At 44.6% G+C, this 25,953-nt stretch overlaps 1 protein-coding gene across 1 annotated transcript in view; it reads right to left on the reverse strand.

Moving 5' to 3' along the window:
* Positions 1–2,538: 2,538 nt before the first annotated feature.
* FTO (FTO alpha-ketoglutarate dependent dioxygenase) overlaps positions 2,539–25,953 on the reverse strand; it is a gene marked incomplete at its 3' end in the record, with an annotated part of 40,408 nt that continues 16,993 nt past the window's right edge. Inside the window, exons 3-7 of the mRNA XM_015818744.1 lie at positions 24,647–24,790; positions 20,264–20,343; positions 17,155–17,298; positions 11,128–11,247; positions 2,539–2,658 (exon numbers count right to left, since the gene is read on the reverse strand). Of these exons, the coding sequence (XP_015674230.1) occupies positions 2,539–2,658; positions 11,128–11,247; positions 17,155–17,298; positions 20,264–20,343; positions 24,647–24,790 (608 nt within the window). The remainder of the gene's footprint in view (positions 2,659–11,127; positions 11,248–17,154; positions 17,299–20,263; positions 20,344–24,646; positions 24,791–25,953) is intronic.

Consider the following 25,953-nt stretch of genomic DNA (forward strand, 5'->3'; position numbering starts at 1 on the left):
AGAGAGAGAGAGAGAGAGAGAGAGAGAGAGAGAGAGAGAGAGAGAGAGAGAGAGAGAGAGAGAGAGAGAGAGAAAGGAGAGCGAGGGGAAAGAGAGAGAGAAAGAGGGGGGAAGAGAGAGAGAAAGAGAGGGGAGAGAGAGGGGGAAAGAGAGAAAGAAAAAGAAAGAGAGAGAGAGAAAGGAGAGAGGGAGAGGGAAAGAGAGAAAGAGAGGGGAGAGAGAGGGGGGAAAGAGAGAAAGAGAGAGAGAGAAAGGAGAGAGAGGGGAAGAGAGAGAGAGAGAGAGAGAGAAAGAGAGGGAGGGAGGGAGAGAAAGAGAGAGGGAGAAGAAAGAGAAAGAGAGAGAGAGGGAGAGGAAAGAGAAAGAGAGAGAGGGAGAGGAAAGAGAGAGAAAGAAAGAGAGGGAGAGGAAAGAGAGAGAGAGAGAGAGAAAGAGAGAGGGAGAGAGAGAGAAGGAGAGAGGGAGAAAGAGAGAGAGAAAAGAGAGAGAGAGAGAGAGAGAGAGAGAGAGAGGAGAGAGGGAGAAAAAGAGAGAGGGAGAGAGAGAAGAAAGAAAGTGAGAGGAAAGAGAGAGAGAGAAAGAGAGGGAGTGAGAGGAAAGAGAGAGAGGGAGGGAGAGGAAAGAGAGAGAGAGAGAGAGAGAACTCATGCACAGCAGCTTCTATTTCTTTTTAATTAAACTCTTTGCGGCTCCCAGTGTTTTCTTTTCTCTGGGAAACGTGTCCAAGTGGCTCTTTGAGTGTTTAAGGTTGCAGACCCCTGTCCTAAACATTCGGCGTTGTTACCGTCAGTTTTCCAAACTTTTTGACAGCTGCCTCTCTGAAAAATTTGTTCTATGCACTGCCTTTGTGCTCTCAAAGATCTTTAGGAAGGAGCAGAGGGCAAAAATTGACAATACACACAGGGGCCCTTGGTTTTCACCCGAAGCAGAATCTAGGTACAGAGAGTCGCTAAACGATGCAATTGTTAAACAAGTTCTCATGTGACCGGACTTGATTTTACAACTTTTGCCACGGTCATCATTAAGTGAATCGCAAGGCTGTTCAATGAACTGCGTGATCTTTAAGCAAATCTGGCTTCCCTGTTTGATGTTGCTGATGGGAAACCAGCTGAGAAGATCACCGGTCGCGATCACGGGACCATGGGACGCTGCAACCGGCTGTAAATGCGAAACTTGAATCGCAACAGGTGTGGACATGATTGATGGACACTGGGAAGCAGCTGCCTTCCCGAATCGCATTCCATTGAACCCAACGTGCCATGAATGGATGGGGTCTCAAGTGGGCTGCAGAAAGGGACCAACTTGTGAACGATGCCTTCTGTAGTTGCTCTTCTTAGGATTGGGGCCATTCTGGCAATGACAACTCGAGGTAGAGAGAAAGAGGTTTGCCCATCCTAAGTTTCAAATTTCACAGGAAGTTAAGCTATAGAATAGAATAGAATAGAATAGAATAGAATAGAATAGAATAGAATAGAATAGAATAGAATAGAATAGAATGGAATGGAATGGAATGGAAAGGAAGGGAAGAGAAGAGAAGAGAAGAGGAATAGAGTAGAAGCATAATAGAATAGAATAGAATAGAATAGAATAGAGAATAAGGAATAGAATAGAATAGAATAGAATGGAAGAGAAGAGAAGAGAAGAGAAGAGAAGAGAAGAGGAATAGAGTAGAAGCATAATAGAATAGAATAGAGAATAAGGAATAGAATAGAATAGAATAGAATAGAATAGAATAGAATAGAATAGAATAGAATAGAATAGAATAGATATGGGAAAGAATAGAATAACAGAGTTGGAAGGGACCTTGGAGGTCTTCTAGTTCAACCTCCTGCTCAGGCAGGAAGCCCTACATCATTTCAGACAAAGGGTTGTCCAGTCTCTCCTTAAAAACCTCCAGTGATGGAGCACCCACAACTTCTGGTTGGACGAGATGCTCTCTAAAGTCTCTTTCAACTCCCCAGAGAGGCCAAAGATGGCCTCCGATGAAATCAGATCATTGGTGTAGCGTATTTTCCATGGGGCCAATTCAGCCTCCCCGTGGAGATGTGGCAGAGGTCCTTCTAACCCAGCAAGTCATTCAGGATGTCCTCCCAGGCCAGAGTCAAGGGCCTCCCTTATGACTTTTCAAATAAGGTACCTTCCTAATTCTTTGATACAGTACCAAAGGAACAGACGATTTTCTTATTATCCAAGTCAGAATTTTTTTTTAAAAAAAAAAACCAGAATAAAACATTGGCATGGAGACTGCTTAGTGGTGGAAATCAGCCTGTGAGAGGCTGGGTTAGAGGTTTTGTATCACTGCCATGGTTCTTTCAAAGAAGCTTCAGTTGACTATTTCACCTCTTATTCTGAAGGGCAAAAAAATGGGAGAATTAGCTTATGGGCCGCTGAATTTCAAGGCTGAGTTTTTTTAGGCCTGATTGGAGGCCACGTGGTTAGAGATGGCTCATCCCTGCCATTTAATCATTTGGAAGGAACGGTAAAGAGAAGTCCAGGGCACAGTCCTAAGAGCCTAAGAAGGCCTTGAGAAGAACATACCATGAGCTCCATTTGTCTCCAAAGTTCTTCCAGGTCTGCCATGGGCTTGTCCCACCAGTCAGTACACCTTCTGTACCGTTTCCCCTGGAACCAGAACTGCCGCAACCATTCAAATTCCACCTGTTAAAAAAAAGACATCTTTTTTCGAAAGGGATTGACAACGTGGTTTATAACAGTCTCCTTTTCAATCGAGTTCAGGTCGTGGTAATGATGTGGACACCTCTTTAAGAAGCGTAGAAAAATGGTTTGCATAGATTTCTAATGGATTTTTTTTCCCCCTTTAACTTCCCTATAAAACGGAGTACTGTCCACCCCCAAATACTGATCAGTCTGAACTCTGCTGGGCTATTTCTCCAAGTGTCCCAAAGGTGCTTTTCCAAAAGGCAACTGGCCCTTCTTGGATTTTTCTTTGAAAACGTTTCGCTTCCCATCCAAGAAGCTTCTTCAGAATTGACTGGTGATTGGCCCACAGTCACCCAGTTGGTTTTCATGTCTAAGGTGGAACTAGAACTCACAGTCTCCTGGTGACTGGCCCAAAGTCACCTAGATGGCTTTCATGACTAAGGCGGGACTAGAACTCTCTGTCTCTTGGAGATTGGCCCAAAGTCACCTAGATGGCTTTCATGACTAAGGCGGGAGTAGAACTCTCAATCACCTGGTGATTGGCCCAAAGTCACCTAGAAGGCTTTCATGGCTAAGGTGGGACTAGAACTCACAGTCTCCTGGTGATTGGTCCAAATCACCTAGCTGGCTTTCATGACTAAGGCGGGACTAGAACTCTCCGTCTCTTGGTGATTGGTCCAAAGTCACCTAGATGGCTTTCATGACTAAGGCGGGACTAGAACTCTCAATCACCTGGTGATTGGCCCAAAGTCACCTAGCTGGCTTTCATGGCTAAGGCGGGACTAGAACTCTCAATCACCTGGTGATTGGCCCAAAGACACCTAGCTGGCTTTCATGTCTAAGGTGGAACTAGAACTCCCAGTCTGGTGGTGATTGGCCCAAGATCACCCAGCTGGCTTTCATGTCTAAGGTGGGACTAGAACAGTCTCCTGGCGACTGGCCCAAATCACCTAGCTGGCTTTCATGACTAAGGCGGGACTAAAACTCTCTGTGTCTTGGTGATTGGCCCAAAGTCACCTAGATGGCTTTCATGACTAAGGCGGGACTAGAACTCTCAATCACCTGGTGATTGGCCCAAAGACACCTAGCTGGCTTTCATGTCTAAGGTGGAACTAGAACTCTCAGTCTGCTGGTGATTGGCCCAAGATCACCCAGCTGGCTTTCATGGCTAAGGCAGGACTAGAACTCACGATCTCCTGCTTACTAGCCCGGTGCCTTAACTACTAAACCAAACTGTCTTTCTCTACTTTACAGTGATACAACAGGTTAAAAATTCCCAAGACGGTTTGAGAACAACCAAGTTCAATATTTTACGTTGCCAAGAGCACAGCTTGAACCCAATCGTACAACATTTAACATTTCATAAGCAAACATCGTTCCTTTTTCTTTGTAAGTCTCAGTTCTTGACGTTCTTTCTTTCTTTCTAGATTTTTTTTTTAAAAGAAATGTTCCAACGATTGGCAATTCTGGTCAACTGGAACTGCCTATTTATCTCTGCTACAATCGACATGTTTGTACACCCAAAGACGCTTAAATTCCATTTCAGCCTTCACCTGTGACCACAAAGAACTATGTTCTGTTTATCCTAACTTGCGTTGTGATGGGCCCCGAACAAAGAGAAACTTGGAGATGAAGCAACACGTTCCCTTTCTACAATTAACTTTTCACCTGGGAATATTTTCGCACCCCACACTATGGCTTCCTCCTCCTCCTCCTTTAGGCAAAACAGAAGGGACTTTAAGTTGACGGTTGCTAAATACCTGTTGGATGAGTTGTAACAGCTTTCAATAGACTTTGTTTAAACAAAGAGGGGGGGGGGAAGAGGCTCTAGATGCAAAAAATTAGAGAAAAAAAAAACCAGAAGGAAACCCTGTTTGTAAAATACACGGACAGGATTAGTGGACACCGGTTAACAGAAGTGGATGTGAGCATTTCAAAGAAAGGTTACATAAATAGTTTAACTTATTCTACGAAGTTAAGAATGCGTGTCCCTCTAGGACAGCGTTCAGCTATAGTTTATTTAACCTCCAATATTTAAAGGTGCTGTTTTTACTTTTAAGGAGCCATAATTAAAGGCATTTCTCCCTTTTTTCCCCTAAGGGATGATAAAGGAAGGAGACAAGAGGTGATCTCCACAGTTTTTAAGGGGGTTTTCAAGACAGTTTTTGATTCCTGGCCACCGCCCGGACATGTCCCTGCAGTTTTATTGCCAAGAATTCAGAAGTGTTTGGCCATTGCCTCCTTCCTGGAGCTAAGGGATAGGGACTGGCCCAAGGTCACCCAGCAGATTTTCCACCTAAAGGGGAACTAGAACTCACCGTCTCCTGGTTTCTACCCTGGTGCCTGAACTACTACATCAAACTGGTTTTCTCTCCTTAATGTGAGGGAAGATTGTCCAGAATCCAAGGAGGGAGGGGCTGAACTCCAGAGCAGGAGCAAGAGACGATGAGGTTTTAGATATTTTTGTAAGAGAAAGTGGGCGAAGACAGCTCCTCCTTAATAGTTCCCAGAGTGTGTGCTAATTTTTACTTTTTTTAATTGTTGCAATGGAAAAAATAGGGGGTACCTTGCTCAATAGTAGTAACTGTGAGAGGGATCTCGGAGTTCTAGTGGACAATCACTTAAATATGAGTCAGCAGTGTGCTGCAGCTGCCAAAAAGGCCAACACAGTGCTGGGCTGCATTAACAGAGGAATAGAATCAAGATCACGTGAAGTATTAATACCACTTTACAATGCCTTGGTAAGGCCACACTTGGAATACTGCATCCAGTTTTGGTCACCACGATGTAAAAAAGATGCTGAGACTCTAGAAAGAGTACAGAGAAGAGCATCAAAGATGATTAGAGGAGTGGAGGCTAAAACATATAAGGAACAGTTGCTGGAATTGGGTATGTCTAGTTTAACGAAGAGAAGGACGAGGGGAGACATGATAGCAGGGTTCCAGTATCTCAGAGGCTGCCACAAAGAAGAGGGAGTTAGGCTATTCTCCAAGGCGCCTGAAGGCAGGACAAGAAGCAACGGGTGGAAACTAATCAAGGAGAGAAGGAACCGAGAACTAAGGAGAAACTTCCTGACAGTGAGAACAATTAACCAGTGGAACAACCTGCCTCCAGAAGCGGTGAATGCGCCAACACTGGAAGTTTTTAAGAAGAAACTGGACAGCCATTTGTCCGAAATGGTATAGGGTTTCCTGCCTGAGCAGGGGGTTGGACTAGATGACCTCCAAGGTCACTTTCAATTTTATCATTATTATTATTATTAAATCCATTTAAGGCAAAAACGGCAGCCATCGCAGTATGCGCTGTCAAAGCAGAACGATGTACAAACGCGCACAAATTTTATTTTTATTTTGGCCTTGATCTTCCACTGCTTGCAGCACTGATTCTACCTCCGTGTCACACCCACCCCTCTCCATTCGCCCTTTAAGCCGTTATGAAAGGCGCGCTTTAAGAGCGACGGTCAATAAGGCACGGGAGAAAGGCCACGGAGCTGTTTGGCTGACATTTGGTGAGCCAAGGGTGGTGTCGGTCCTCGGTTAATTATTTAAAGGCCCTTGGCTTATTAAATGCCACCCTAGGTAGTGATCTGTGTGCTTCCTCTCTTCCAGGCCAGCAGGACCACCGGCTGAGTTGCAATGCGCAGGAAACACACGTTAGCCTTAGACACCGATGCGCTTGGCAGCAGCAGCAGCCTAACTGTTGGCGCTGGGAACACCTTGGCAGCCTGTGCTGATTTCAGAATCCAAGTCAATCTCAGCGAACAAGCAACGTGTCCTATTTTGCATGCGGGATGCAAACAAGCTGGTGGTTGAACTTTGCTTCCAGACTTTCGATGAGACAGCGTCTTCTAAGATTAGCGTAAAGGAGTTGGTGTGGTGAGCACATCATTCCAGCATCTACCTGCCTAAAGGTAGAGCCACCACACCTGGTGTGGATAGGTAGAAACAGCTTAGTTGAACACCTTCAAGTAGCCTTAGGTGAAGACACGGTGAGTTGGTTGCAAGCTTTTTCCCCCCCAACTCTCCAGTGATGCTTATTACGTAATTTCCAACCATAAGCACATTATTTAAACACATTATGAGCTGTGGTGGAGCAGTGGTTAGGATGCAGTACTGCAGGCTAACTTACTGCTCACTCCAGGAGTTCGATCCTGACTGGCTCAAGGGTTGACTCAGCTTTCCATCCTTCCGAGGTCGGTAAAATGAGGACCCAGATTGTTGGGAGGGGGCAATAGGCTGACTCTGTAAACCGCTTAGAGAGGGCTGTAAAAGCACTGTGAAGCGGTATATAAGTCTAAGGGCTATTGCTATTATTGGTCTTGATTTCCATGGGGAAAAAAGAAACAAAAATATATGCCAGGAATTAACCCTAACAAAAAAAGTCATTCATTCTATGCTTTTCCCCTAGAAATTTTGCATCTAGTTTCCTACGCCCACCACCCACTTTGTTTTCTAGCACGTTTTATGACCCAACTAAGTAACATCATCAGTGCTAGAAGGGAATTGGGGTTTGTGGCGAGGGGGGAGGGAGAAGGAGGAGGAGGACTGTGAGGTCCTTGGTGCTCTCTGAGTTTGGTTGTTTCCTTGCAGACATTTCATTACCCAACTAAGTAACATCATCAGTGTTAGAAGGGAATTGGGGTTTGTGGAGGAGGGGGGGGGTCCTTCATGCTCTCTGAGCTTGGTTGTTTCTTTGCAGACATTTCATGACCCTACTAGGTATCATCAGTGTTAGAAGGGAGTGGAGTTGCTCTCGATTTATATACAAGTGATTTGCCCTGTCAGTGTTGGTGGGAGTGGGGGAATAGGAACACTGTGGCTGTGGGAGAGATACAGAAAAGTATCAATCTTCTTTTCACTGCTCAGTTGAGCAGTGCAGAGGATCACAATTTCCTGGTTTTACAAGCAACCAGCAATAACTACTACAGCTTTCCTCAATCAAGTGGGCCAGTGATAAACTGCAGCTCCTCTCGTCCTCAGTCAATACATTTAAGAAGGCACCAGATCAAGAAAGATCCAGAAAGAGAAAAAGCAACCCACAGACTCTAATGATGAAGCTTTTATTCATTTGGAAAGTCCTCTAGAGAGACACAGTTTTAGGCCACGGGTCACCGTGGGAGTGAATCACAGAAGCACACTTACCTGAAAGAAAATCAGGGGCTGTTCTTTTTTTTTTTTTTTTTTAATAACCAAAATCTGAAATCCAAGGCTCTCTGGATCAGCAAACAGCCAAACTACCTCCTAAAGTAATTTGTACACTCTAAAAAAAACTTCACATCCTGGGCCTGAAAATCTGTTCTCAGATTCATCCTTTTTGCCAAGAATCCAGTCCTACTTAACATTTCCCAGTCAACTAAAGCCAGGTGGGCAGCTGAGGGTGATTTATACTGCCTCTTTGATGAAACTAGGCTTAGAGATCAAAGCCTCCAGAGCAGCTTCCTCAATTCTGCGCCATCCAGATGTGCGAGGATATAACTTCCAGAATACTCAGAGTTCGGGGTGCTGCAGGGTGTCGCCCTAAGGTAGCTGGAGAAGATCTGAAGCTGGAAGAGGTCACTGAAGACCTTCCTTCCTTCCTTCCTTCCTTTTGCCCTCCCTCCCTCCCTTCGTTTCCTCCCTTCCTTCCCTTCACTTTATTCTTCCTCCCTGTACTCCTTCCTTCCTTCTTTCCTTTTCCTTCTCTTCATCCTTCCCTTTGCCCTCCCTCCGTTTCCTCCCTTCCTTGCTTCCTCCCTCCCCCTCCTTTATTTCTTTCCTTCCTTCCCTTCCCTTCCCTTCCCTTCCCTTCCCTTCCCTTCATCCTTCCTTCCTTCCTTCCTTCCTTCCTTCCTTCCTTCCTTCCTTCCTTCCTTCCTTCCTTCCTTCCTTCCTTCCGTATTTTGGGGTCACAAGAAAAAGAACCAAGAAGATACCCTGAAATGCTTCTGGGGATGCAGTTATGTTAAGAATCTTGTAAAAAAAACCCTCTGTTCTACCTTTAGATGTGCTATAATTCATCTGTTAACCTATAGCAGCACCCTGAGGCCTTGCCATTCTGGAGGCTAAATGCCTGCGAGGAGACCTAAAAAGAAGGCTGATGAATGATCTCATACAGAGTAAAACCAGAGAGAAAGGAACAATTCCTGTGCTTTTCTAACAGCTGCAGAATTGCCACCCCTTCCCNAAGAAAGAGAGAGAGGGGGGAAAGAGAGAGAGAAAAAGAGAGAGGGGAGAGAGAGAGAAAAGGAGAGAGAGAGAGAGAGAAAAAGAGAGAGAGGAGAGAGGGGGAAAGAGAGAGAGAGAGAAAGAGAGAGAGAGGAGGGGGAAGAGAGAGAGAGAGAGAGAGGGGGGGGGGGGAGGGGGAGAGAGAGGGGGGAAGAGAGAGAAAAAAGAGAGAGAGGAGAGAGGGGAAAGAGAGAGAAAGAGAGAGAGAGAGAGAGAAAGAGAGAGGGGGAAAGAGAGAGAGAAAGAAAGAAAGAGAGAGAGAGAGAGAGGAGAGAGAGGGGAAAGAGAGAAAGAAAGAGAGAGAGGAGAGAGGGGAAAGAGAGAGAAAGAAAGAAAGAAAGAGAGAGAGGGGGGAAAGAGAGAGAGAAAAAGAGAGAGGGGAGAGAGAGAGAAAAGGAGAGAGAGAGAGAGAGAAAAAGAGAGAGAGGAGAGAGGGGGAAAGAGAGAGAGAGAGAAAGAGAGAGAGAGGAGGGGGAAGAGAGAGAGAGAGAGAGAGGGGGGGGGGGGGGGGGGGCAGAACCCTTGGAAAAGTGTTTTCTGAACTTTTTGACAGCTGACTCTCTGAAAAATTTGTTCTATGCTCTGCCCTGGTCCTTTCAAAGATAAACTGACAACACACACAGGGGCCCTTGGTTTTCACCCGAAGCAGAATCTGGGTACAGATAGTCGCTAAACGATGCAGTTGTTAAACAAGTCCTCATGTGACCGGACTTGATTTTACAACTTTTGCCACGGTCCTCATTAAGTGAATCGCAAGGCTGTTCAATGAACTGCGTGATCTTTAAGCAAATCTGGCTTCCCTGTTTGATGTTGCTGGTGGGAAACCAGCTGAGAAGATCACCGGTTGCGATCACGGGACCATGGGATGCTGCAACCGGCTGTAAATGCGAAACTTGAATCGCAACAGGTGTGGACATGATTGATGCAGCTGCCTTCCCGAATCGCATTCCATTGAACCCAGCTGCCTTCCCGAATCGCATTCCATTGAACCCAGCGTGGCATGAATGGATGGGGTCTCAAGTGGGCTGCAGAAAGGGACCAACTTGTGAACGATGCCTTCTGTAGTTGCTCTTCTTAGGATTGGGGCCATTCTGGCAATGACAACTCGAGGTAGAGAGAAAGAGGTTTACCCATCCTAAGTTTCAAATTTCACAGGAAGTTAAGCAATAGAATGGAATAGAAGGGAATAGAATAATGATAGAATACATAATGGAATGGAATGGAATGGAATGGAATGGAATGGAATGGAATGGAATGGAATGGAATGGAAGAGAAGAGAAGAGAAGAGAAGAGAAGAGAAGAGAAGAGAAGAGAAGAGAAGAGAAGAGAAGAGAGGAGAAGAGGAATCAAATAATAGAATAGAATAGAATAGAATAGAATAGAATAGAATAGAATAGAATAGAATTATGGGATGGAATAGAATAGAATAGAATTATGGGATGGAATAGAATAGAATTATGGGATGGAGTAGAATAGAATAGAATAGAATAGAATTATGGGATGGAATAGAATAACAGTTGAAAGAGACCTTGGAGGTCTTCTAGTCCAACCCCCTGCTCAGGCAGAAAACCCTATACCATTTCAGACAAAGGGTTGTCCAGTCTCTCCTTAAAAACCTCCAGTGATGGAGCACCCACAACTTCTGGTTGGACGAGATGCTCTCTAAAGTCTCTTTCAACTCCCCAGAGAAGCCAAAGATGGCCTCCAATGAAATCAGATCATTGGTGTAGCGTATTTTCCATGGGGTCAATTCAGCCTCCCCGTGGAGATGTGGCAGAGGTCCTTCTAACCCAGCAAGTCATTCAGGATGTCCTCCCAGGCCAGAGTCAAGGGCCTCCCTTATGACTTTTCAAATAAGGTACCTTCCTAATTCTTTGATACAGTACCAAAGGAACAGACGATTTTGTTATTATCCAAGTCAGAAATTTTTTAAAAAAAAAACACAACCCAGAATAAAACATTGGCATGGAGACTGCTTAGTGGTGGAAATCAGCCTGTGAGAGGCTGGGTTAGAGGTTTTGTATCACTGCCATGGTTCTTTCAAAGAAGCTTCAGTTGACTATTTCACCTCTTATTCTGAAGGGCAAAAAAATGGGAGAATTAGCTTATGGGCTGCTGAATTTCAAGGCTGAGCTTTAGGCCTGATTGGAGGCCACGTGGTTAGAGATGGCTCATCCCTGCCATTTAATCATTTGGAAGGAATGGTAAAGAGAAGTCCAGGGCACAGTCCTAAGAGCCTAAGAAGGCCTTGAGAAGAACATACCATGAGCTCCATTTGTCTCCAAAGTTCTTCCAGGTCTGCCATGGGCTTGTCCCACCAGTCAGTACACTTTCTGTACCGTTTCCCCTGGAACCAGAACTGCCGCAACCATTCAAATTCCACCTGTTAAAAAAAAGACATATTTTTTTTGAAAGAGATTGACAACGTGGTTTATAACAGTCTCCTTTTCAATCGAGTTCAGGTCGTGGTAATGATGTGGACACCTCTTTAAGAAGCGTAGAAAAATGGTTTGCATAGATTTCTAATGGATTTTTTTTTTTTCCTTTAACTTTCCTATAAAACGGAGTACTGTCCACCCCCAAATATTGATCAGTCTGAACTCTGCTGGGCTATTTCTCCAGGTGTCCCAAAGGTGCTTTTCCAAAAGGCAACTGGCCCTTCTTGGATTTTTCTTTGAAAACGTTTCGCTTCCCATCCAAGAAGCTTCTTCAGAATTGACTGGTGATTGGCCCACAGTCACCCAGTTGGTTTTCATGTCTAAGGTGGGACTAGAACTCACAGTCTCCTGGTGACTGGCCCAAATCACCTAGCTGGCTTTCATGACTAAGGCGGGACTAGAAGTCTCTGTCTCTTAGTGATTGGCCCAAAGTCACCTAGATGGCTTTCATGACTAAGGCAGGACTAGAAGTCTCTGTCTCTTAGTGATTGGCCCAAAGTCACCTAGATGGCTTTCATGACTAAGGCGGGAGTAGAACTCTCAATCACCTGGTGATTGGCCCAAATCACCTAGCTGGCTTTCATGACTAAGGCGGGACTAGAAGTCTCTGTCTCTTAGTGATTGGCCCAAAGTCACCTAGATGGCTTTCATGACTAAGGCGGGAGTAGAACTCTCAATCACCTGGTGATTGGCCCAAAGTCATCTAGCTGGCTTTCATGGCTAAGGTGGGACTAGAACTCTCAGTCTGGTGGTGATTGGCCCAAGATCACCCAACTGGCTTTCATGTCTAAGGTGGGACTAGAACTCACAGTCTCCTGGTGACTGGCCCAAATCACCTAGCTGGCTTTCATGACTAAGGCGAGACTAGAACTCTCTGTCTCTTGGTGATTGGCCCAAAGTCACCTAGCTGGCTTTCATGGCTAAGGCAAGACTAGAACTCTCAGTCTGCTGGTGATTGGCCCAAGATCACCCAGCTGGCTTTCATGGCTAAGGCGGGATTAGAACTCACGATCTCCTGCTTACTAGCCCAGTGCCTTAACTACTAAACCAAACCGTCTTTCTCTACTTTACAGTGATACAACAGGTTAAAAATTCCCAAGACGGTTTGAGAACAACCAAGTTCAATATTTGACGTTGCCAAGAGCACAGCTTGAACCCAATCGTACAACATTTAACATTTCATAAGCAAACATCGTTCCTTTTTCTTTGTAAGTCTCAGTTCTTGATGTTCTTTCTTTCTTTCTAGATTTATTTTTTTTTAAAAGAAATGTTCCAACGATTGGCAATTCTGGTCAACTGGAACTGCCTATTTATCTCTGCTACAATCGACATGTTTGTACACCCAAAGACGCTTAAATTCCATTTCAGCCTTCACCTGTGACCACAAAGAACTATGTTCTGTTTATCCTAACTTGCGTTGTGATGGGCCCCGAACAAAGAGAAACTTGGAGATGAAGCAACACGTTCCCTTTCTACAATTAACTTTTCACCTGGGAATATTTTCGCACCCCACACTATGGCTTCCTCCTCCTCCTCCTTTAGGCAAAACAGAAGGGACTTTAAGTTGACGGTTGCTAAATACCTGTTGGATGAGTTGTAACAGCTTTCAATAGACTTTGTTTAAACAAAGAGGGGGGGGGGAGAAAGAGGCTCTAGATGAAAAAAATTAGAGAAAAAAAAAACAGAAGGAAACCCTGTTTGTAAAATACACGGACAGGATTAGTGGACACCAGTTAACAGAAGTGGATGTGAGCATTTCAAAGAAAGGTTACATAAATAGTTTAACTTATTCTGCGAAGTTAAGAATGCGTGTCCCTCTAGGACAGCGTTCAGCTATAGTTTATTTAACCTCCAGTATTTAAAGGTGCTGTTTTACTTTTAAGGAGCCATAATTAAAGGCATTTCTCCTTTTTCCCCCCTAAAGGATGATAAAGGAAGGAGATGAGAGGTGATCTCCACAGTTTTTAGGGGGTTTTCAAGACAGTTTTCCTGGCCACCGCCCGGACATGTCCCTGCAGTTTTATTGCCAAGAATTCAGAAGTGTTTGGCCATTGCCTCCTTCCTGGAGCTAAGGGACAGGGCAGTGATGGCGAACCTTTTAGAGACTGAGCGCCCAAACTGCAACCCAAAACCCACTTATTTATCGCCGGGTGCCAGGTGGGCGTGGCCCACTGGGTGGGCGTGGCTGTGGTGGTCATGGCAGATTGGATGGGTGTGGCCAAGGTGGGCATGATCACCTTGATGTTGCTCATGGGGAGGGACGCCTGTGGGGGCCGGGCAGGGTTGGGAGAGATCCAGGGGTCTCTGGCAGGTGGGGCGGTGGGCAGGAGGCTCGTCCTGGGGGGCGAGGCGAGGCAAGGCGAGGCAGGGCGGGGGTGCCATTGTCACAGGGCAAGGCGAGGCAGGGGCCGGGGCGGCTGCTGCCTGACACCATTGGCCCCTGCACACAGAGGCCAGTGAGCACATGGGTGCTGGGATGCATCCGGCCATGTGGGACCTCGGCGAGTTAGCAGGCAGCTGGTTGAAGAGGGATGGTTGCCATCTCTGGGGCATGGCGCATGTGCCCACAGAGAGGGCTCTGAGTGCCGCCTCTGGCACGCGTGCCATAGGTTCGCCACCACTGGGATAGGGACTGGCCCAAGGTCACCCAGCAGATTTTCCACCTAAAGGGGAACTAGAACTCACTGTCTCCTGGTTTCTACCCTGATGCCTGAACTACTACAGCAAACTGGTTTTCTCTCCTTAATGTGAGGGAAGGTTGTGCAGAATCCAAGGAGGGAGGTGCTGAACTCCAGAGTAGGAGCAAGAGACGATGAAGTTTTAGATAGTTTGTGTAAGAGAAAGTGGGCGAAGACAGCTCCTCCTTAATAGTTCCCAGAGTGTGTGCTAATTTTTACTTTTTTTCATTGTTGCAATGAAAAAAAAACCATTTAAGGCAAAAAATGGCAGCCATCGCAGCGTGCGCTGTCAAAGCAGAACGATATACAAACGCGCATGATTTTGTTTTTGTTTTTTGGTCTTGATCTTCCACTGCTTGCAGCAATGATTCTACCTCGGTTGTCACACCCACCCCTCTCCGTTCGCCCTTTAAGCCGTTATGAAAGGCGCGCTTTAAGAGCGACGGTCAATAAGGCACGGGAGAAAGGCCACGGAGCTGTTTGGCTGACATTTGGTGAGCCAAGGGTGGTGTCGGTCCTCGGTTAATTATTTAAAGGCCCTTGGCTTATTAAATGCCACCCTAGGTAGTGATCTGTGTGCTTCCTCTCTTCGAGGCCAGCAGGACCACCGGCTGAGTTGCACTGCGCAGGAAACACACTTTAGCCTTAGACACCGATGCGCTTGGCAGCAGCAGCCTAACTGTTGGCACTGGGAACACCTTGGCAGCCTGTGTTGATTTCAGAATCCAAGTCAATCTCAGCGAACAAGCAACGTGTCCTATTTTGCATGCGGGATGCAAACAAGCTGGTGGTTGAACTTTGCTTCCAGACTTTCGATGAGACAGCGTCTTCTAAGATTAGCGTAAGGGAGTTGATGTGGTGAGCACATCATTCCAGCATCTACCTACCTAAAGGTAGAGCCACCACACCTGGTGTGGATAGGTAGAAACAGCTTAGTTGAACACCTTCAAGTAGCCTTAGGTGAAGACACGGTGAGTTGGTTGCAAGCTTTCCCCCCCTCCCAGCTCTCCAGTGAAAGCCTGATGATGCTTATTACGTAATTTCCAACCATAAGCACATTATTTAAACACATTATGAGCTGTGGTGGAGCAGTGGTTAGGATGCAGTACTGCAGGCTAACTTACTGCTCACTCCAGGAGTTCGATCCTGACCGGCTCAAGGGTTGACTCAGCTTTCCATCCTTCCGAAGTCGGTAAAATGAGGACCCAAATTGTTGGGAGGGGGCAATAGACTGACTCTGTAAACCGCTTAGAGAGGGCTGTAAAAGCACTGTGAAGCGGTATATAAGTCTAAGGGCTATTGCTATTATTGGTCTTGATTTCCATGGGGAAAAAAGGAACAAAAATATATGCCAGGAATTAACCCTAACAAAAAAAGTCATTCATTCTACGCTTTTCCCCTAGAAATTTTGCATCTAGTTTCCTACGCCTACCACCCACTTTGTTTTCTAGCACGTTTTATGACCCAACTAAGTAACATCATCAGTGCTAGAAGGGAATTGGGGTTTGTGGAGAGGGGAGGAGGAGGAGGAGGAGGAGGACTGTGGGGTCCTTGGTGCTGAGTTTGGTTGTTTCCTTGCAGACATTTCATTACCCAACTAGGTAACATCATCAGTGCTAGAAGGGAATTGGGGTTTGTGGAGGAGTAGGAGGGGGGTCCTTCATGCTTTCTGAGCTTGGTTGTTTCTTTGCAGACATTTAATGACCCTACTAGGTAACTTCATCAGTGTTAGAAGGGAGTGGAGTTGCTCTCGATTTATGTACAAGTGGTTTGCCCTGTCAGTGTTGGTGGGAGTGGGGGAATAGGAACACTGTGGCTGTGGGAGAGATACAGAAAAGTATCAATCCTCTTTTCACTGCTCAGTTGAGTAGTGCAGAGGATCACAATTTCCTGGTTTTACAAGCAACCAGCAATAACTACTACAGCTTTCCTCAATCAAGTGGGCCAGTGATAAACTGCAGCTCCTCTCGTCCTCAGTCAATACATTTAAGAAGATACCAGATCAAGAAAGATCCAGAAATAGAAAAAGCAACCCACAGACTCTAATGATGAAGCTTTTATTCATTTGGAAAGTCCTCTAGAGAGACAGAGTTTTAGGCCACGGGTCACCGTGGGAGTGAATCACAGAAGCACACGTACCTGAAAGAAAATCAGGGGCTGTTCTTTTTTTTTTTTTTTAATAACCAAAATCTGAAATCCAAGGCTCTCTGGATCAGCAAACAGCCAAACTACCTCCATTATCCTAAAGTAATTTGTACACTCTAAAAAAAAACTTCACATCCTGGGCCTGAAAATCTGTTCTCAGATTCATCCTTTTTGCCAAGAATCCAGTCCTACTTAACATTTCCCAGTCAACTAAAGCCAGGTGGGCAGCTGAGGGTGATTTATACTGCCTCTTTGATGAAACTAGGCTTAGAGATCAAAGCCTCCAGAGCAGCTTCCTCAATTCTGCGCCATCCAGATGTGCGAGGATATAACTTCCAGAATACTCAGAGTTCGGGGTGCTGCAGGGTGTCGCCCTAAGGTAGCTGGAGAAGATCTGAAGCTGGAGGAGGTCACTGAAGACCTTCCTTCTTTCCTTCCTTCCTTCCTTCCTTCCTTCCCTTCATCCTTCCTTTTGCCCTCCCTCCCTTCCTTCATTTCCTCCCTTCCTTCCCTTCCCTTTATCATTCCTCCCTGTACTCCTTCCTTCCTTCTTTCCTTTTCCTTCTCTTCATCCTTCCTTTTGCCCTCCCTCCCTCATTGTTTCCTCCCTTTCTTGCTTCCTCCCTCCCCCTCCTTTCTTTCCTTCCTTCCTGTACTCCTTCCTTCCCTTCCCTTCCTTCCTTCCTTCCTTCCTTCCTTCCTTCCTTCCTTCCTTCCTTCCTTCCTTCCGTATTTTGGGGTCACAAGAAAAAGAACCAAGAAGATACCCTGAAATGCTTCTGGGGATGCAGTTATGTTAAGAATCTTGTAAAAAAAAACAAGGAGACAAGATGGAAATCTACACGATATTAAGTAGACAATTGGATATCGTCGTGGGACTCCGGAACGGTAAGACCTCCGATTTACGGACGCTCCTCTGGATTTTTCTTCCGACTACTTACTAGAGTATGTCTCATTTTGGTCTCTCTTTCCTTGTTAAGGACACGAAAAGATTGTCGACGTCTTAACGGTGGGGAAGGGTCTTCTTACCTCACTGTGAGTTTTTTCCACCCGCGTTATATCTCCGATCTCCAATGATTTCAGGGACGGGCCCTTCGAATCAAGATCGGTGCTCAAATTCTCCAGCGCTGCCTTGCATTTGTCCAGAATGTATGGCAAGGTCCCCGTTGAGCACTGTTGGGATTGACGAACAAGAGAAAGAAAGTTAGTGTTAGAAAAAAAAACGAGTGTGATTTTACCACAACCGGAAGTCAAAGCCAAGTAAATCCTGTTATAATTTAGTGGGTCCCTGAGAACCAGTGGTGGCGAACCTATGGCACGGGTGCCAGAGGCGGCACTCAGAGCCCTCTCTGTGGGCACGCGCGTCGTCGCCCCAGTCCTAGGCCTTCAGCTGGGTTTTATAAAACCTTTTCGCTTTAGGCCTCCGCCGCCGTGTGCAAAAAAAAAAGAGGTTCAATCAATCAGTCAATTTCAACTTCTCGCGGGGAAAAAAAGATCTCGCAAAGTTGTAATTGATTGATTGAACTTTTTAGTCCCACCCAGTCTGCTGTTACACTGTAGCCACGCCCACCCAATGGGCCACACCCACCCAATGGACCACACCCACCTGGCATCCGACGATGCATAAGTGGGTTATGGGTTGCAGTTTGGGCACTCGGTCTCTAAAAGGTTCGCCATCACTGCTCTAAACCATCACTTACAACTGTGAGATATAAAAAACCCAAACTTTGATACTCACAATACGAAGACAAGTCTGGTTAACAATACAAAGTTTTATTGGAGAAAAACATAAAAAGAATAAAAAGAAAAGAGAAGAAAAGAAAGGCATTTGTAAACGCGGCCTCCTGGACCTTTCCCAATGGATTGGGTTCCAGGAGCGCCACAAGCAGTTTCCAAGCCATACAATTTATACCTTTTACAGTGCAGTCATGCCTAAGACACCCTCCCATCTCTCCTTCTCTACATTCTTTGAAGTTGCTTTACATTTAAAAAGGTCATCCTGGCAATTTCCCTCCATCCTGTGGTCTTATCTTTGTTTATTTGTAACCTCTACTCAAGTAGGTCATAATTCATTGTCTTTGCTGATTACTTTTTGTGGTCACTTTACATAGGCAGGAAGCAGTAGACAGACCTTCTCACACATTTGGCAGTGCATTGCTACATTTGCGTTACAGTGCTACATTTGTGCCAAATAGACAGTCTCATATAATGGCATTACATTTCTACAATTATATTCCTACAGTTTATAAAAGGATAACTTCCTTCACAACTCACCAAGGGCTACTCAACAAACCACTGTTAAATGAATCAAATGTAAACTAAGCCCACATCAGTACAAGTCCTATCCATGAATTCAGAGAGTATTTGAACTATTGGTTCTTCTAAGGTCAAGGGCAAAGAATCAGGACCCTACATTAAGTTGCAATTAAGAAGATTTATTGCTCCAGCCTATGCACAAGAATCTAGTCAACTAAAATTCAATATTAGCTCCAGATAAGGATCAACATAATTCAAGAGGGGTTGGACTTCGATCATTTGTGGCCATGTAATGACTCAAGGCTAATGACTCATATAACTCCACCCTCCAGCTCTGCCTGCTCTTCTATACCTACTAGACTTGTTTGTATGTGTTGTGTTTTCTTAAACAACACACTTGAATCGTGTTTCACTTAACAACCAGGTTACTAACTTATCAACTGCAGTGATTCCCTTAACAACTGAGGCAAGAAAGGTTGTAAAATGGGGGCACAAGTCCTTTAACAAATGTCTCACTTAACAACAGAAACTTTGGGCTCAGCTGTGCTCGTTAGGTTGAGCACTACCTGAATATGCGACGGTGCGGCATCCCAGGTCATACGAATATCATTTGTGACCTCCTCACTTAACGTCCGACAAGCCACATTAATGGGGGAAGTCAGATTCGCTTAACAACTCCTTGATTAACTACAATGGCTCGTTTAACAATTGTTTGATTCCCTTAACCATGGTGATTCAAACGACGGTGGCAGAAAGTCATAAAACCAGGCGCAGCTCGCTCAATAACTGCCTTGCTTAGCCATGGACAGGGGTACACAACCCAAAACACTCAAAGAGCCACTTGGACCCATTTCCCACCAAAAACAAAACACTCATAAAGGTTAAAAAAAGGATATATGCAGTGTTATCTTCATTTTAGATGTCAAAAGGGTCTCTCTTTCTCTCTCTCTCTCTCTCTCCCTCCCTCCCTCCCTCTCTTTCTTTCTGCCCTTGGTCTGCCAGTCCTCTTCCCCCACTCTCTTTCTTTCTCTCTCTCTCTTTCCTCTCCCTCCCTCCTTTCCTCTCTCTCTCCCTCTCTCTCTCTCTCTCTCTTTCTCTCCCTCTCTCTCCCCCCCTCTCTCCGATCTTCTGCTCACCTGGCAAGCTGGCTTCAAGCTGTTCTCCAACAAGCTCAGGGATAGGCAACCTGGACTCTTTTATGACTCATGGACTTCAACTCCCAGAATTCCTGAGTCAGCATAGCTGGGCTAGCTAGCTCTCTCCTGCCCTTCCTGCTTCCTGCAGAGATGCAGCAAAGGGAGGAGCCCTGCCCCAAAAGCTTTTCAGCTTGTCGGAGAACACCGTGAGTCCACTCTCTTTTACACACACACACACACACACACACACACACACACACACACACACACACACACAGAGAGAGAGAGAGAGAGAGACAGACAGACAGACAGACAGACAGACAGACAGACACAGAGAGAGAGAGAGAGAGAGAGAAGCAGGGAAGCGCAAGTGACTCTCTCTATCTCTGTCTCTCTCTGCAAATGGCAGAGGAGGCTGGGAGTCACAGGGGAAGGCTCAAAGAGCCACATGCGGCTCCAGAGCCGCAGGTTGCCGACTTGTGGCCATGGAAATTCTAGTTCCAGTTCTGGTCATAAATAGGGGGCTTCCCTGTATGAAAAAAAAAATCTTAGCAACTCAGACTGTAGGAGGGAGTTAAAAAGCAAATTAAAAAAAAAACAACAACAACCAGGAAAGGACAATAGGTTTCTTATGCATTGCTGCAAAGAACAGGGTGAATTTGTCCCTGCACTTTTCAGGATTATCTTTAGTTGCTGTGTCCAAGTTCTCAGCCCTCAATAGTCGTTCCCACAGTTTTGTTACTCACTTCTGCCACTCGGTGTGTAGAGCTGAATCTTGACTGCCGGCCAGCCAGCACACAATGTTGGTGAGTCATATTCAGGTCATCTAGGAAAAGACCATTGAAGTACAGGTAAGTATTCAACCCTGAAGAGAGCTTAAGGAAATTAGAAGAAAAGGGATCCTCGCAATTATGACCGTTGCAGCCTCCCCACAGTCACCTGATCAAAATTCGGGTGCTATTTATGAAAGTTGAGGATCCTGAGGTCACCCGATCGCCAATGACCAAAGGGAGAAGCAACCTGGAATTAAGGAGAAACTTCCTGACAGTGAGGACAATTAACCAGTGGAATAGCTTGCCACCAGAAATCGTGGGTGTCTCCATCACTGGAGGTTTTCAAGAAGAGGGTAGACAGCCACTTGTCTGAAATGGTACAGGTCCTCCTGCCTGAGCAGGGGGCTGCACTAGAAGACCTCCAAAGTCCCTTCCAATTTCATATTCTATTCTATTCTATTCTATTCTATTCTATTCTATTCTATTCTATTCTATTCTATTCTATTCTATTCCATCCTATCCTCTATTCTATTCTATTCTATTCTATATTTTCTATCCTATCCTATCCTATCCTGTCCTGTCCTGTATTCTATTCTATTCTATTCTATTCTATTCTATTCTATTCTATTCTATTCTATTCTATTCTATTCTATCCTGTCCTCTATTCTATACTATTCTATTCTACTCTACTCTACTAATTTATATACCGCCCTGAGTCCTGCGGGAGAAGGGCGGTATATAAATTAAATTAATAATAATAATAATAATTAATAATAATAATAATTAATAATAATAATACTCTACTCTACTCTACTCTACTCTACTCTACTCTACTCTACTCTACTCTATTCTATTCCATATTTTCTATTCTATCCTATCCTATCCTATATTCTGTTCCATTCCATTCCATTCCAAGGTAGAGGCTGTTTCTGGGAATACAGCTAGTCCTCAAGTTGCAACAGTTCATTTAGTGACCGTTCAATGTTACAACGGCACTGAAAAAAAGGACCGTTTTTCACCCTTACGACTGTTGCAGCATCCCCCACGGTCACGTGATCCAAATTCAGACACTTGGCAACTGACTCGTACTTATAACAGTCACAGCGTCCCAGGAGGGTCACGAGATCCCCTTTTATGACCTTCTGACAGGCAAAGTCAACGGGGGGATGCCAGATTCAGTCAACAACCCTGTTACTAATTTAACAACGGCAGGGATTCACTTAACAACTTCAGCAAGGAAGGTCATCAGATGGACCAAAATTACACCTAACAACCGTCTCACTTAGCAACAATTGGGCTCAGTTGTGTTCGTAAGTCGAGGACTATCTAACAACTATTAACAACTGCAGTGATTCCCTTGCAGTAACAACGGTGGCAAGAAAAGTCACAACGTGGGGCAAAGCTCACTTAGCCAACGTCTCACGTCGAGAATCATTATTGCAAAACTATCTCTTCTTTATTGCAAAAAAAAAAAAGTCAATACTCCTAAAAGCCCCTAAAATAAGAAATTATTCTACAGTTGCCAGAAGAGGCACATTTAAGAGAACCGAGCATGGGGAAGGGGGGGGGAGAAGGAGAGAAACTTCGCGTAATTAATCAACGGAAAACGGAAGAAGACCGTTGTAAGCTTAGAAAACTCACAAGATCAAAGTCTGAGTGGCAATAAATACATTTCGGGGGGGGTCGGGGGGGCTGCTTGAAAAAAAAATAGATGCAGGGGGTACGCAGGCTCAAAAATGGGGTCAGGTTTCCGAAGTCAACCCGCTGGAAGGCAGCCGTACCAAAGAGGTTTCTCCGGTTTAAGCCTGTAATTTTCCAACCACCCATCAACTCCACTCAAAGGTGCTCCCCGTTTCTGGTTAACGGGGAGGAAAGTTTTGGCTGTGCCTTGAAGTCTAACTCACTCAGGCCTCTGAGGATGCTTACTCCGTCTTACTCCCCACCAAAGGGAGGCCCGGTTGAATTTATCCCCCAGCTGCGTTTAAGCCCCTAACCTTCCAGCAACCCTTTGATCTATAAGAAACAGCTGTGGCTTCAACAGGCCCGACATGTATTTTGCTTCCAAGGTCCCTTCCAACTTTATTATTATTATTATTATTATTATTATTATTATTATTATTATTATTATTATTATTATTATTATTATTATTATTGATCATCGCACAGTCAGCCAGATGTTCAGACTGGATTTGGCATTTTGGTCTACCTATTGAGTCCTTACCAAGGACCTGGGATAGGCAGATGTGGATGTTTGATGGTATTACAGGTATCATCCCAGGATGGAAGCAGTTCCTAGTAAGGCCGCCTTTTGCAATTGACTAATAGCAAATTTGTCAATGCCAATGGTGTTCAAGTGGTGCTCCTGTTGTTTTGGGATTGCACCCAAGGCGCCTATTACTATTGGTACTACCCTTGCTTGCCTTTGCCACAGTCTTTCTATTTCTATTTGTAGGTCTTTGTATTTTGTTATCTTCTCCAGTTCTTTCTTGTCTATTCTGCTGTCTCCAGCCACTGCCAAGTTGTTGTTGTTGTTGTTGTTGTTGTTGTTGTTGTTGTTATTATTATTATTATTATTATGCCTTATGCAACAACTGACACTTAGTGCTGGGATAAGTTACACTGTATGATCTAGGCAGGATTTTTCCTCAAGGGGCCAAGCTATGATGCAGAATACAGTTATAATTTGCATGCATAATATACTGTGTATTTGTGCAATGCACATTTTTTTCTGGTGCAAGTCATTTTGCTTAGCATCATAATTTATGGCAAAAACACAGCTAATGGTCTTAGGGGAAACTCTGGCTATTTTCTCCCAACTTTGATCCCATCCCCTCATTCACCCACAGAAAAACTCTCCTTGTTCTAGAAGTGGAGGAAATATCATTTAAGTACAGCTTTAAATATTGTGCAAGCCCATCGTGTGATTAACCGCAGTGGGTTGCTAAACCATAAAGCACAGTTTGCAAGTCATCACTTGGTCGATGCGCCAAAAACACTAAGCTAAACATCAATAAACCATTCACTGCGTAGCAATAATATTTATCTCTGGAGGGTTGAAATATACAATATGCCCACTTTTTGACCATAATTAAAGTTGGGTCATAGTCCCTGTTTTTCCATGAAAGGCCCAGGAATAACAGAACAATAGAGTTGGAAGGGACCTTGGAGGTCTTCTAATCCAACCCCTTGCTCAAGCAGGAGACCCTATACCATTTCAGACAGATGGTTGTCCAATTTCTTCTTAAAAACCTCCAGTGATGGAACACCCACGATTTCTGGAGGCAGGCTGTTCCACTGATTAATTGTTCTCACTGTCAGGAAATTTCTCCTTAGATCATTAAAAGACTAGACTAGACTAGACTAGACTAGACTAGACTAGACTAGACTAGACTACAACAGTGATGGCGAACCTATGGCAAGGGCGCCAGAGGCGGCACTCAGAGCCCTCTCTGTGGGCACACACGCCATGCCCCGAAGATGGCAACTGTCCCTCTTCAACCAGCCGCCCACTAACTCACCGAGGTCCCACATGGCCGGATGCATCCCAGCACCCATGCGCTCGCTGGCTTCTGTGTGCAGGGGCCGATGGTGTCAGGCAGCAGCCGCCCTGGCCTCACCTTGCCCTGTGACAATGGCATCCCTGCCCTGCTTCGCCTTGCCTCGCCTCACCCAGCAGGACGAGCCTCCTGCCCACCGCCCCACCTGCCAGAGACCCCCTGGATCTCCCCCAACCCTGCCTGGCCCCCACAGGTGTCCCCCCCATGAGCAACATCGAGGTGATCATGCCTACCTTGTCCACACCCACCCAATCTGCCATGACCACCACAGCCACGCCCACCCAGTGAGCCACACCCACCTGGCACCCAGCGATAAATAAGTGGGTTTCAGGTTGCAATTTGGGCACTCGGTCTCTAAAAGGTTCGCCGTCACTGGAATAGAATATAGAATAGAGTAGAGTAGAGTAGAGTAGAGTAGAGTAGAGTAGAGTAGAATAGAATAGAATAGAATAGAATAGAATCAGAACAGGAATAGAATCAGAACAGGAATCAAATCAAATAGAATAGAATAGATATTGGAATATAGAATAGAATAGAATAGAATAGAATAGAATCATGATAGAATAGAATAGAATCATGATAGAATAGAATAGAACAGAACAGAATAGAATCATGATAGAATAGAATAGAATCATGATAGAATAGAATAGAATCATAATAGAATAGAATAGAATCATGATAGAATAGAATAGAATAGAATCATGATAGAATAGAATAGAATAGAATAGAATAGAATAGAATAGAATAGAATAGAATAGAATAGAATAGAATAGAACATCAACTTTGTGTTTGAACTTACCAAGCATAAAGTAACAGTCTCCCTGATGAAGTGGAATTGCTAAGCCTGGTGTCTCTATATCCCAAGCAACTTTCAGGCCAACATGCCAAACATCTGGATCTCTGCCAGCTGCAGATTTTTCTTCAAGGACACCGTCATCAGCTTCTGAAACAACAAAAAATAACCCTCTTCAAATAAAAGAACAAATCTTCCCCTGTAGAAGTTTTAAAAGAACAAGGAAACCACAACCTCACAAAAGAAATCTGAACACCAAGTCAGTGAATAAACTGTTGACTCCCATCTCCCAACTTCGTTTTACAACTGGGTGGATGTGCACATTGCACCAAGTTGCAATTTTGCTGACTCCTTTTTTAAGTAAGCCACAAACGTTGGCTAGTTTGTACAAGCTAATTTGTTTGTGCAACAAATTAGATCACAGCTGTGTGATTCCAGCCTTAACTTCTGAACTTCCCTCCATAATAGAGCAAAGCTTAAGAATACCCCGTTTATGTCCCAATATTCATTTCTCCATGAAACATGGGAAGTTGCTATTAAAAAAATGGAAAAAGAAAAGAATTAGAAAATAAGAAAACAGAATTTTGACTTCTGTATTCCTATCGAATAATTGCTAACTTACTCTTTTAGCACTGATTTTTTAACAACAGTGTTTATTTTTTAAAAAGCTGTTAGCTCCCCTCAGTATAATTTTCATTTTCGTTTTTGTTTTCACAGGAAAAAAAAAATAACGGCGAATAAGCATTCTGATATTCAAAACAGAAGAGAGAACTTCGGGAATTAGATCTGAAGGATCTCTCAAAAAGCAGGCAAACACAATGACAAAACTCCCTCGAATCTTAAAAAAAAAAAAATCAACTTGGCAAGCATTTCCATATTTTATGACTGACATGTAAAACCCCGATCTAAATAAATATCCCATCAGCCGCATGTGATGAACGACCTCAGCATTAAGAAGCTGAGGTCAGCACCGGTGTCTCTCTGTGCCTGAAATAATGAAAGTTATAAATCTTTTTTTTTCCAGTTTGGGGAGTTGAAAAGTTATGATAAAAATAAGAGAAGGAAGAACGATTGCTCTGACAACTCTTTGCATGGGGTAAAAAAATTAAATTTGTTTGCCTAAGTAAGCCTTTTTTTCTTTCTGAAGAGATTTAGAGAGCGCGGGTATTCGGAATGGTCTGTGTATTACACACATACAGCAAAAATAAGGCTACTGGTTGGTTAAAGAGACTTTTATTGCATAATGATATTTTGACTGATGTTGTCACTTGGCGTCCAATTCAGTGGTTGAATTCTACTGGTTAATGGCCTCT

The sequence above is a fragment of the Protobothrops mucrosquamatus genome, unplaced genomic scaffold, assembly GCF_001527695.2.
Source record: "Protobothrops mucrosquamatus isolate PMUCROS unplaced genomic scaffold, P.Mucros_1.0 scaffold783, whole genome shotgun sequence".
Taxonomy (NCBI): domain Eukaryota; kingdom Metazoa; phylum Chordata; class Lepidosauria; order Squamata; family Viperidae; genus Protobothrops; species Protobothrops mucrosquamatus.